Here is a 14,060-nt window from a genome sequence, read left to right on the forward strand (position 1 = left end):
AGGCAGGCAGAGAGAGGAGGAAGCAGGAAGCAGGCTCCCTGCTGAGATGAGGGGCTCGATCCCAGGACCCTGGGATCATGACCTGAGCTGAAGACAGAGGCTTTAACCCACTGAGCCACCCAGGCACCCAAGTAGTAATAGTTTTTAATAGCTCACCTTAAATCTCAAGGTACTCATGTTAAATTGCTCTAGGTGCTTGAATTGAATAATTTGTATCAAAGTTCAGTTAAAATAGTAATATTCACATTCCTTATATAAAAGTTAGATAAAGCACACAAACATAAGTGCTAAAACTTACATTATCACTAGTGTATAATACAACTGTTATTCACTTGTTATACAACTGAGTAGGAGCATGTGCAGAGAACCCTGCCTGTTTTGTTTTGTTCTGTTTTGAGAATATTGCTTCTATGATTGAATCTTGCATTTTTGCAGATGATTTGAAGGGAGGAGAGATGTGAGGTAGATAGATATAATTATGCTTTATTCATAGGCTTTAAGGAGGATTAAGTGAAATAATGCTGGCAGAGTCCTTACCATACCACTTGCTAAGTGCTCAGTAAATGGTAATGGCTATTTTCAACATTTAATAAATAATCGACTTAACAGAATTAGGTTGAGGGTCCTAGGAGAGCAGCTGAGTATTTGAGGTAGAAACAGCATTCTTGCTTAAGATTAAAAAACTGTGGAAGAGTAAACAAAGATTTAGGAGTAAAGGACACTGTGTTCAAGTCCTGTCTGCTACATAATGGCTGTTTTTAACCTACTATATAATCTCTGTAAGAAGGGATAATATTTAAACCTATTTACAATTTATGAGAAAACTAGTTACCTTGTACCAGGTAGCATTTGACACATAGTAGGTTTTAATAAACAATAGCTATTAAAGAAGAACCTAAGGACAGAACCAGGTTTAGCCTTGTTTACCTCCAACCTGGGTCAGGAGGAGTAGATGTTGGAGGAAAATGTCTCTGCTTGGTGTGACTTAGGAAAATCTTTCTGATTTTATTCTTGGAAGAGTTCCCTAAAGATATGTCATTGTTTTGACACCTTTATTAATCTTTATTAACTGTTTCTTTCAATTACTGTTGTGCCACATCTTTTTTTCATCTATACTCCTACCTTTATTTGGTACCTGTTTTGCTAGTTATAATAGATGAGGGGCTGCTAAGGGAAGAAGCAACCTGAAAATGGTAACTTATTATAGTGACTAGTATAAATATCTATAGCTTACAGTCAGTATTGCTCATGTAGGGTAGAGGATGGGAAAATGTTGGAGTCGAGAGAAACTTGAGTCAAAACCTGCTTAACAACTTCTGTTCTCAAGTTAATATACACAACTTTAGTTTCTCTAGACTTAGTGGTGATTTTTTTTATAGTGAGACTACTTCAGAATGGCTGTGAGGCGTAGGCTGCTTTTAAGATTTTGGCTAAAACAAAAGCATCCTCTCCAATTTGATATTCCAGGGAGGAAATACCTGTTCGGAAAGGTTTAAAGCTTCATCTTAGACTTCTTGTGAGAGTTCCCTATGTCTTCAGTAATCTGAAATTTGTATAGCTGTATTTTACATTCTTATACATTTATTTAATAGACAACTCTCTATATAGTTTGATTTACATGGCATCTTTAAATTGTTCTGTGAAAAGCAGAAAAATGTAAAGTTAGTGTTATCCAGACAAAGGCAAACTAACATAAATTTTCTCTTTCTTTCCTCCTCCTCTTTTGTTAAATAGGTTAAGTTCTGAACGTCGAAAAGAAAAGTCTAGAGATGCAGCTAGATCTCGGCGAAGTAAAGAGTCTGAAGTGTTTTATGAGCTTGCTCATCAGTTGCCACTCCCCCATAATGTGAGCTCTCATCTTGATAAGGCTTCTGTTATGAGGCTGACCATCAGCTATTTGCGTGTAAGGAAACTTCTGGATGCTGGTGAGTTGTTTTACAAAAGTGTAATAGTCCTAAAAATTAGAAATTAGAAGTAATTAGAAGATGGTCATAACTCAGTCCTTCTTTAATGTGATTTTTATTACCTGCTTTTAAAGCTTCAGTAAGGAATTTTTAAGATACTGGCCTTTTTCCCCTCTTCTCTTGCCCTACCGTCCTACCTGTCCTCCTTTTAATAACATGACCTTTTCTCTTTTCAGTGGTTTGCTTGCTGTGTTACATTAAATAATCATTAAAACAGCTGGCAAATCTAATTATAATTTTTAAATAAAGTATCAGATATTTATAAAAATGTCTAAATATTATCATTTAAGTATAACTTTTAAGTTAATTATTTTTCTTTTCTTGTGCTCCTCTTAGGTGATTTAGATATTGAAGATGAAATGAAAGCACAGATGAATTGCTTTTATTTGAAAGCCCTGGATGGTTTTGTTATGGTACTCACAGATGATGGTGACATGATTTACATTTCTGATAATGTGAACAAATACATGGGATTGACTCAGGTAAAATACCCCCATATTAAGAGCTCTTCTTTATGTTTTTTATGATTTTATGATATAGATCTAATTTTCTTAATGTGTTTACAGTTTGAACTAACCGGACACAGTGTGTTTGATTTTACTCATCCATGTGACCATGAGGAAATGAGAGAAATGCTTACACACAGAAATGGTAAGAAGAGAAGTCTGTTGTTTGATTTAATATGACAGGTAGTTTTACATAATAAGATACTGTTACTAATATTTCACTTTTGCTGTTGTATTAACCTAAGGCTCAAAACATCATTTCATGTTTAATAAAATGTTGCTCTGTTCTCTGTGAAATCTACATTATTCTGTTATCTAGAAATTTCATAAAAACACCTAAAAATTTTTTTAAAGCCCACCTAATTCCATAAATAATTATATATAGTACCACATAAAAGAAAATGGAAAAGTAAATAAAAAAATCAGGCCCTTCAAAGAAGTCAATTTATAACCTACAATTTTTAAGCCAGGGGAAGTCATAATCAAATAATAAGATTTTAGATAGTGATTACACTTGAGGTACCAGTGTGTGTTCAGGGATTCTAAAGGACAAAGATAAAGAAAAGAGAAAATTCACCAGATTTCAGGAGCCTAATACTTGCTTATTTGACCTCAGGATGTTCACAATTATTTAAGACTGTGTAGTAGAATTACCAAGTATTAACTATGGATGCCCCATGTTAGTAACAATAAAAAAGATCCGCAAAGGCCTCTTAACTCTTAGGAATGAATTGTTAAAAATAAGTCTCTAAGATTTTTGGGAAGTACCTCTTGAATTACAAAAACTTGATAACTAAAGAAAGTCTCTTCACACCTGTGCTGTCTTAAACAAAGTGTACCAATAATTTATAAAGTTACCATGATGAAAAGTTGTCATTATTCTCTGTAGCTCTCCAATTTAAGTGGATGTTTGTTTGCTTCTGTATTAAACAAACTCCAGTTCATAGCACTTTTTGAATATTTTTATGGTTTTCTTTTTTATCTCATTTCACCTTGATAATAGTTAACCTCTATTGAGAGATTACTATGTCAGAACACTGTTCTCTGCCTACTGTATGCTTTAATTTCTTTTTTCCTCATAACACCCTGTGAAGTTACTATTTCTATTTTACTGAGGAAACTGAGGCACAGAGTTATTAAGTAACTTACCCAAGATTACTTGGTTAGTAAATAGCATAGCAGAATGTAGATTAAGCTCAGGTAGATGAGCTTGAGTTTACACTCATTAGTACTCTGGAGATCTTTCATGTTCACCAACTCTCACTACATGCTCTGGCCACTTTTGACCTTGCCAGTCGCAGCTCTCTTCTGCTTTTTAATTTCATACTTTGTGTTTCCTGTGAACTTGGAAAGCAAATGTATAATTTTTAGAATTTTGTATAAAGGAAGAGTAAATACACATCACACAGGGGCCTAAATAGGCTGTCAGTTTAGTTTAATATAGGACTTCTAGTGTTTAGAGTGAGGTTTGTACTGGCTATTCAGTGCTTCCTTGGGGCTAGACTATGAATGGATGGATATTATGAAATTTTGTTTGGATTTGGTAATTAAGTTAATGCATTATTCTAAATCAAATATATTATTACATAATATAGTAATAATAATAACAGAGAATTTACAAAGAAATCTCTGCTGGCACCACAACCACAACCCAGCTGTGTACCCCCACTGAGACGAGTATGGTTCTCATGGCATCTTTTTAAAATCCATTCTCAAATGCTTCTAGGGAGGGCAAATTTAATCCTTATTTAAGTAAACCCAAATAATTTGTATTAGCACCAAGACCACCCCCTTGCCAAGTTCCATTAGCATAGAATTAGAACTCTTCTTCCCCAAGAGTCCTGCCATTTCTAGCTAATCAAACCTAAATTTAAACTAACACATTTGTTTCTTTTGGGGCACCTGGGTGGATCAGTCAATTAGTATCTGCCTCAGCTCAGGTCATGATCCTGGGGTTCTGGGATGAGCCCCGCATCAAGCTTCCTGCTCAGCAGGGAGCCTGCTTCTACCTTTCCTCCTGCCTGCCGTTCCCCCTGCTTGTGCGCGCGCTCTCTCTCGATCTCTCTCTGTCAGATACATTAAAAAAATCTTTAAAGAAAAAAAAATTGTGTTTCTTTTCTACTTGGCACTTTTCTTTTAATATGCTAGCCTTAAAATCTCCAGATCTTTTTTCTTTTTATTTATTTTTTTTTCAAAGATTTTATTTATTTATTTGACAGAGAGAGAGATCACAAATAGGCAGAGAGACAGACAGAGAGAGAGATGAGGAAAAGCAGGCTCCCTGCTGAGCAGAGAGCCCAATGTGGGACTCGATCCCAGGCCCCTGGGATCAGGACCTGAGCCGAAGGCAGAGGCTTAACCCACTGAGCCACCCAGGCGCCCCTCTTTTTTCTTTTTAAATTTCTCTTCTACCTACCTACTTCCATCAGTTTTCAGGTTGTTACAGATTCTAGCTCTTAGTGTGTCTTTTGTCATCCTTTTCACTTCTGCTACTGTTCAGCCCCTGATTACCATCATTGTATTTCATTTCTAATACATCTTTTATATTGCTTCTAGATTAATGTATCTTAAGTTCCTGATTGTGCTTCCCGTCTCAGAATTTTTTAGAAGCTCCATGTTGTATATTTAAGGCTGAATTCTTCATTAAGCCATCCAAAGCCCTAATCTTCCCTTTCTCTTTCATTACTCTTCTGCTTATACTTCATATTGCAGTAGCCTGAACTATCTACTGTTCCCCAAACATGGGTTCTTCATTCCGTACCTCTGTGCTTTTCATTTTTTTCCTTTCACCATTTCTTGGTTCTATGAGGATTGGAATGGGAGTGAATAAACCTGATTTTATTTCACTCTAATTTTGCTTTGAAAAGTCATTTAGTATTTTATTCTGTTTTGTTTTTTCCTCTAGTAACAAAAGTAGAAATAATGTCATGCCTGCTTTACAGGAAGATTTAAAAAATCAAAAATGTAAAAAAATAAAAAATATAAAAATGCTATTTGCTTTGAAAAGAAAGTTGCTATTTTAAAAGTTCTGTAAATAGAGTGTTCAAAGGTTTGGAGAAGTTTGTTGAAGTTCTTATTCTGGAGTGGGCCTGTAAACTGATAGCACATTTATAAGGCAAATTTATACCACATTTATAGTTCTTTGTAATTTTGCCAACTTCACTGGCTTGGATGTGAAATGATTAACTGTTAGATGAAACCGGGGAATCATTAGAGTTGTCACCCCCAGTCATTGATTGAAGCATGTTAGATCCCTTGTACGTGTTGGAGTGTGAATTGCTATTCATGCTGAGACTTCCAATTGAAAATAGCACCTAGGTTCTACTCTTACTGTGACAGATTTAAATATTTAATTATGTTTTTAAATTTTATTTCATGCTTTCATTCATTAGGCCTTGTGAAAAAGGGTAAAGAGCAGAATACACAGCGAAGCTTTTTTCTCAGAATGAAGTGTACCCTAACTAGCCGGGGGAGAACTATGAACATAAAGTCGGCAACTTGGAAGGTAAGTAAAAATGATTTGTAAGTGGTAATACACATCTCAATACTGCCAATACTTAAGATAGCATTAGAACTGTGAGGGAAAATTTAGAGTTGTACATTGACATTTGCAGAGTTACCATCCAAAACTAGGAATTTTTCAGTTTGAGGCATGAACTTCAATTATGTGATTGCCACACTTGTGTACCAAGCTAACTTCATCATTTGGCTTTGCTGCCCTCTGAATATTTGAATTTTGATAGAACTTAATTTTCTGTTTATTGTTGTTACATTTCTTTGCTCAGTGTTGAAACAGTCATCAAAACAAGAAATAACAAAATAATAAATAGCCACTATGACCAGATGAATGAAAAATTAGCCCAGATTTGTCTGGAAGAAATTTTTTAAAGAGTAATTTATGGTACCTGAGTCATGAGTGGTGTTACAGGGGAAACATTTATTGATTTCAAAGATACGGTTAATCTACTAATGCCAATAAGTTTTAGCAAAGCTTCCTTGCTATGTCACACTTGAACTGCTTATCTCTGCGTTTTTTAATAGCATTTTTATATTTTTTTAAAGAACTACTTTGTTTTCTTTGTACACAGGTACTTCACTGCACAGGCCATATTCATGTCTACGATACTAATAGTAACCAATCCCAGTGTGGGTATAAGAAACCACCTATGACGTGCTTGGTGCTCATTTGTGAACCCATTCCTCATCCATCAAATATTGAAATTCCTTTAGATAGCAAGACTTTTCTCAGTCGTCACAGTCTGGATATGAAATTTTCTTATTGTGATGAAAGGTAAATGATATATAAGATGTAATTTGAAATTTCAATTAGTCCCTGGCATTTTTTTTTACTGTTCACTATAATAAAGATTGTATGGTTCCTTCCACTAAGTTGAATACAGTGATACATTGTAGAACTCAGTAGTATTACATTAACTTTATAGATGAATTCAGCCACATTTAAGTATGCACTATGAATACTTTACCAAGGTGTTTTCCAGAAATCACAGTGTTTGTCTTTTTCCTTTCTAATGTATTCAAAAAGAAAATAAATGTATTTCAAAGACATAATGTGTAATTTGAGGAAGAATAGATCATGGCTATGGACTAGAGAGGAAAGTGTTTTATCATCTCACCCTACATATTGCCCATGATTTCTATTGCCATTTCCCAAATTTATGTCCATAACTATTTTTAATTGCCAATTTGATATTTTTATCTTGATATTCTTCTGTATTAATAAACAGTATTTCTATGACCAAACTATACCACCATTCCTCCAAACAACAACTTTAAAAAATTGCTTTTCCTTTTAAAATGCTAACATGCTTAGTATACCACTGTAGACACACAACTGCAAAAATCTGGAATTTATCCTTAACTTTTATTTTCATTATATGTACTCAGTTTTTGTCTAAATCTTACAGATTTACTATGTTACATATATCTCTTGATCCATTCCCTCCTTCCCACCCTTACTCTACTGCCACTGAATTCTCAGCTCATTATTACAACCTTTGGCTCAAATTTTTGCCATAATCTCCTAAGCTGTCTCTCTGCCAGTGGATGTAGGTAGGTCTTTTAATCTCTCATTCACATTCTCAAAAAATGGACTTCCTAATGTAAAAATTAGATCCGGTCATATTACAGTTGAAAATGCCTCAGTTGCTTCCCTTTGTCTTTACACAGAACAAACTTCGGTTTATAACATTTAGAGGAGGACAGGAGATTTTTCTTTATCAAAAGATAAGGGCTGAAAAGCCGAAAGAAAAATAGACCTCCACAATAAAACCGAAACTTATTAGCATGACCAACAAAGATATTTATGACCTGACCCTAGCCCAGTTGTCTAAATTACTCAAGAAAAGAGGTGATTCCTCTGGTGTGGCCCCCTACATCCTACAGCTGGAGATCACCACATGCTGACTCCCTGTCTTAGTGCCTTTACACACATTTTCCCATTCTGCACTGAAGTTTTCTTCACTTCCTAACACATATTACCTTTCAAGAGCCATCTACTCTCTGGAGCTTTCCTTTTTCCTTCAAGAAACTATACTATTCTTTGTGCATACATCTGTTACAACATTTTTTCTACTTTTAACAATTATTAGCTTGCTTGTCCCATTTTCAGTGTAAGACTGTGTAACATAGTAGCTGGAGGCATAGATTCCATAGCCAGGCTACTAAATCCTGACTTTGCTGCCTGTATCCAGATGATCTTGGGCATATTAGTTTTTCTTTTTGAGCATCAGTTTCTTCATCTTTTGGTAGGGTCAACTTAAAGGCTGTATGAGAAAACAAATTTTAAGAACTTAGTCATAAAGTATAGTAATCTCCCCTCCCCACTGGACAAGGAAATGTGACAGAACTCTGGCTTTAAAATCACATAATCCTGGCTTCAGTACTAGCTTGCAGCTCTGATACTTACAGTGGGGCCTTGGTATGTGAACTTAGCTATTTCAAATTTATGATCCTTGCCTGTTAAATAAGGGTAATATTTTGAAAGGCTGTTGCCAGGATTGAAGGAGTTTGTTGAGTGTCTTATACATATAGTGAATGCTTTTTTACCACTGGTGTCAGCTATCAGAAAAATGAAGATAGGAAAGCTAGTAAGTATTTTATGGCATTTATTACCATTATTCATGTGACTATACGATGGGACAGAGATACCCATATCTTTTTGAGGAATTATTTTTTATTTTTTGAACTCAGCAAAGTATAGAAGTAAATTGGGAAAGAAATTCAAGTGGTGGAGCTAGAACGAGATCTGAGAAAAGGAGTGACATTTCTCTTTGGTTATATTAGAAAACTGGAAAATGATCATGACAGAGGAGTAAAGACTGCCTGCTTATAGATGAACCAAGTAAAGTTTTGAGTTTGACCAGGAGATTGTTTTCTGGTTAGAGCTCTTTCTAGGAACTTCTCGTATCTTAAACCTAAGAACTGAGAGCTAGAAAAATTTTTGCTCAGTTTTGAGAAAATCTAATATATCAAACTTCTGGCATTCAGAATCTCTCTCCCAAAACACTTAATATTTACTATACTAATTTCCACATGTCGTCATTATGCACATTTATTTGAGCATCTGCAAGTTCATGGCAAAGTAGAAATGAAGAGCAATAGTTCTTACTCTCAGGACACTTAAAATGAATAATATGCTGCATAGTTGCTTTAGATCACAGGTTCCTAGTCCCTTAAGAACACTTTTTGATAAGATTTTTCTGCATCACTCCCCTTTCTGGTACAGAATATAAGCTATATAATATTCCAAAGTTAAATAAAATTGACTTTCTAGGAAAATATGCTGTTTATATTTTAACATCATATATCCCTCAGTGTTAGATACACCTTAACTCAGATTGAGAAGTACTGACTAGACACCTAATTAAACAAGAGATTCTTAATATGATAATACAAAGCCCTCATTAATCTGGTTACTTCTCTAGCCTCCTCTCTCCTCACCTGCCCTCCCCACCCCAACCAGGAGTCTTTCTTGTTTATACACTCTCAAGCATTTTCTCATCTCCATCTTTGCTTCTGGTATGCCTTCCTGAAGTGGTTTTGCTCGCTCTGCTTCTCTCCTGTGTTCATCTTATTAAGTCTCCTATAAGAAATTGTCCCTCACTCCACTAGTTCTTCTTATGGATAAGGGTAGTTCCTCTGACTCCTGCAACAGCCCCATTTTTTTCTACATGTACCGCATTATTTCATAAGTAATAATGGTAATTGTTATAGAAGATTAGCTACATGTTGAGTTTTGACCTTGTATTTTTACACCTAGAACAATGCCAGGCATACTTAGGTGTATAAAGATTTAAATAATGGAATTTTTTTTTATTCAATGGGAATTTTATTTAAATAACCTATAAAACCAATTAAAATTATTTTTAGAGTATAATTTAAAGAACTAGGACTTTTTTATAAGACAGTTCCTTTGTAACACTGCCACCTAGTGCAGATGTGTTTAGGGATATCCTTTTGTAAAGAAGTCTGGATTTTAGCTTGGTTTGGCTTAATTTGTTTTTTTACAAACCATTTTCTATTTACCTATTTTTATTTTGGAATAAATTATATGAGAGATCTTGCCTTAAAGTGTGACAACACAAAGAGTATTACTTTCTATACGTTTCTTGGAAGGATATCGTCCATGTATGTTTTTCATACTTTTTTTGGACACAGTACCTTAAGTAACTTTTGTTTACACCTTGGTTAAAAAGTTCTTTAAATTCTAAAGTCTGAGAAATTGAAAACTTTAACTCCTGTTTTGCTCTCAGGAAAAAGAGAACATTTCTGTTTAGTATGGTGCTAAGAAGACAGCATTCTCTTTCACATGAAATGCATTCCATTTCAGACTGGTTGTACAAAGTAATAAGATCTAATCTCTGTCCTAAAAGAGTTGCCCAGAAACCAAATGGGGTAACTGAATTATTTTCTATTCCATTTTTAGTTTGATATCATTTTTTTATCTGAAATGAATTCCTATAATTTTGTATTGTTTAAAAAACCTAAGAGCATCTTCTCAAAACCAACTAACATATAATTCTCAAGTTCCCATTTAGTGTAGATAGTCTTTGGTTAATGATATTAAAATTCTGCAGTAAATATTGTTTCCACAAAGTGAAGCCTTGCCTAAGGGAACTATTACAAAATCTGGTTTTGTGGTAAACAAATGTTATGGAGTTAATCTTATATTTTAAATTAAATGTCAGTGACTACACCTTTATAACTTTTATCATTTAATTTCGTACTACTTTCTCTTTATGAAACGTAAGTACTGTAAAATGTGATGAAAATAGGGGGCACCTGGGTGATGCAGTGGGTTGAGTGTCTAACCCTTGGTTTCTGCTCAGGTCATGACCTCGGAGGTGTGGGATCTGGCCCCCATATCAGACTGTGTGCACACTCTTTTTCTCTCTCTCTCTGAAATAAGTAAACCTTAAAAAAAAAAAAAAAAAAGTAACAAGCTTGGGTGAATTGGGTGAAGGAGAAAAAAGGGGGTCAGGTAGCAGGATGAACCCAAAGGACTTACTGAAGTGCATGGTGCTGCATTTAGTTAACTGTACAGTAACTAAAGGTGAGATGTGAATTTATTCTAAGCCAAGAAAGATGCTCTTCATGCATATCAGTTACTTTGGAGAAGCAGAATTTTTACACTTAATTTCTTTTTTTCTCTTACATTTTTTACTTAACAGAATTACTGAATTGATGGGATATGAGCCAGAAGAACTTTTGGGCCGCTCAATTTATGAATATTATCATGCTTTGGACTCTGACCATCTGACCAAAACTCATCATGATAGTAAGTACAGTGGAAGAACTACAGATATTCTAATTATTTAACTCTTGCAATCTCTTTACCGTTTAGCTATGTATCTAACTTTTTGGTTAAAATTAACTAGTCTTCCTAGACTAAAAACTGTTTTGTTTTTTTTAAGTTTGGGGATTGAACTCAAAAACCTGAGATTAAGACCTGAGCTGAGATCAAGAATCAGATGCTTAATCAGCTGAGCCACCCAGGCGCCTCTCCTAGACCAAATTTTTTTTTTTAAGGTTTTATTTATTTATTTGAAAAAGACTGCAAGAGAGTGCAGGAGCAAGGGGACTTAGGATGGGGGAGGCGAGAAGCAGGCTCCCTGCTCACAAGATACTGGCACCCAAGCTGAAGGCAGATGCTTAACCGACTGAGCCACCCAGGTGCCCCTTCTACACTAAATGTCTTAATAGAACTCTTCATAAGGGATTTTGACCATTAAGTCTATGTTTTGTGTTATAACCAGTACTAGTTAAGATCGAATCATTTAATGATATATAAAACTACGTTGGGGGGTGCCTCGGTGGCTCAGTGGGTTAAAACCTCTGCCTTCGGCTCAGGTCATGATCCCAGGGTCCTGGGATTAAGCCCCACGTCGGGCTCACTGCTCCACAGAGAGGCTGCTTCCTCCTCTCTCCCTGCCTGCCTCTCTGCCTACTTGTGATCTCTGTCTGTCAAATAAATAAACAAAATCTTTAAAAAACAAAAACAAAAAGCAAAAAAACCCTACCTTGGTATTTTAAACACAAAGACTAAAAAAAGATCATAGAATGTTATAGCATCATTTTCAGAATTCATACAAGTATGCAAACCAGTTTGGCACATGGAAGGTACTCAAGAAAATAATTGTTCAGTGACTTAATGAATGTGAATGTGAATGTGATCAATGTCATGTAAAAATGGTAACCAGTACCCTTGATAAAAGATACAATTCTGTTTTACTCGTGAATGTTATTTAAAGATCCATAGTAAGTAAGACTTTGAAATCTCACTTGCCTGTTTAATCTATACCTAAACATGACTTCCCAATGTGATTGGGAATACCTGAATGTCGCTGAGTTGGTATGATTAGCCTGGGACTGCAGAATGAGCCCAAGCTGGCAGTCAGGACCCCAATCCTCATGATAATGTCATCATTACTATTTATCTAGTACTTTCTCCCAAATCAGTAAGAGATTAAGATTGCCTAAATTGCCAGAAGATTTCAACATGGTATCAGTTGAGATTCAGGTATGCCAGCCCAGCTATTTTGAAGCATCGTTAATTCTCTGGAAACCTCAGTAGAAATACTGCAGTGCTACTTGCTTAAATCAAGATTATTCATTTTCTAGTCTTTCTGATACTTTCAACATGTAAGTCATTAAAGGAATTTTAGTCACTGCTGTCCCTCATTCCTGGCTTTCATTTTATTTAACATGAAGATTGGCAGGAAAGGAGTTTATTTGGGGTGTTAGAAAAATGAAATAGGTGTATCTTTGGCTATGCCAGAGCTTTTTCCTCTGTCAGTTTAAAAGGTTACAATTGATTCCATTAAAATAAACATCTTTCTTTCTTGAAATAATGACCAACATTCAGCATCCATTCATTTGACTGAAAATTCAAAGTTACTTTTCCTTTCCTTTCCACTCCTAGTGTTTACTAAAGGACAAGTCACCACAGGACAGTACAGGATGCTTGCCAAAAGAGGTGGATATGTCTGGGTTGAAACTCAAGCAACTGTCATATATAACACTAAGAACTCTCAACCACAGTGCATTGTATGTGTAAATTATGTGGTGAGGTAAGCTTGGAAATTAAATACTTTGGGGAAGAAGTCATTACTTTTTTGGATAATCTGTTCTTTTATAGGAAGGAAAGATTATAAATGTTAACTGAATTTTATCTTCACATTTCTACCTAATTATGATTTTCAGTACTCTCACCTGAGCTATTCTACAGTGATTTTACTATTTGTAGCTATCTCTTCCCATCCTTTCGCTCCCATTTTTAAAAAGGACCTTGAAAAAAAGCCCAGATCTCCTATTGGATTAGTTTGTTCTAGTTGTGTATCTATAAGCATATACTATCTCAAATAACTATGTTATTTTTGTAGAAGAATACTGGCCTTGGAATAGTTAGATTTGTGTCATAGTCATTATTAGCTCCATGACCTTGGGAAATTTTCATTTCTTTGGAAATTAACCATAAAGGAGAAATGATAATAACTTAACTCAGAAGGTTGTAATGAGGATTAGATGAAATCCTATATAAGGTGACTGTAAAAGGCTGTATAATGTGGCACATGGCTCTTGTATATTCATGAACTCTTCTTTTAGATGATTGGCTTGTGAATATAATGGATCTCATAAGCCAGTCTTTTATTTGATCTACTTCAGGTGACTGCCCCCTTCTAGTCCATCTTCTAGATTACCACCATAGTGAGTTTACTTGCATGAATATCTGATCATCTCGTTTTCCTTAGAATGGTTTTATAAAGATCTTTTTATTACCCCCAAGATAAACCATGACTTACTTGCATAGCATCATTTCTTGTCATTTTCTATACTCCCATGCTTTCACAGTTTCTCTATTGTCTTTCTAAAACTGACCACCTCTCTTAGGAAGACTTTGGTCATTTGTTTTTATTTTTGCCACTTCTGACCCCATCCTTTAATTTTGCTGTTGTAGTTTTTTTCATACTTTAACGTTTTAATATTAGTGCCAAAGAGTTCTCTTGTGGCTTTGCCATTATGTAAGAATCACCCACTTGGAATGTCCTTCTTTTCACCCTACCCCATCTGC

General features: G+C 35.1%; 1 protein-coding gene across 1 annotated transcript in view; it reads left to right on the top strand.

Moving 5' to 3' along the window:
* Nucleotides 1-14,060, top strand: part of HIF1A (hypoxia inducible factor 1 subunit alpha) — a 40,877-nt gene that overhangs the window by 18,305 nt on the left and 8,512 nt on the right. The window contains exons 2-8 of the mRNA XM_004738887.3: nucleotides 1,735-1,925; nucleotides 2,301-2,446; nucleotides 2,531-2,615; nucleotides 5,863-5,975; nucleotides 6,559-6,761; nucleotides 11,161-11,267; nucleotides 12,912-13,059. Coding sequence (XP_004738944.1) covers nucleotides 1,735-1,925; nucleotides 2,301-2,446; nucleotides 2,531-2,615; nucleotides 5,863-5,975; nucleotides 6,559-6,761; nucleotides 11,161-11,267; nucleotides 12,912-13,059 — 993 coding nt within the window. The remainder of the gene's footprint in view (nucleotides 1-1,734; nucleotides 1,926-2,300; nucleotides 2,447-2,530; nucleotides 2,616-5,862; nucleotides 5,976-6,558; nucleotides 6,762-11,160; nucleotides 11,268-12,911; nucleotides 13,060-14,060) is intronic.

The sequence above is a fragment of the Mustela putorius genome, unplaced genomic scaffold, assembly GCF_011764305.1.
Source record: "Mustela putorius furo isolate JIRA1106 unplaced genomic scaffold, ASM1176430v1.1 tig00000129_pilon_pilon_pilon, whole genome shotgun sequence".
Lineage (NCBI taxonomy): Eukaryota > Metazoa > Chordata > Mammalia > Carnivora > Mustelidae > Mustela > Mustela putorius.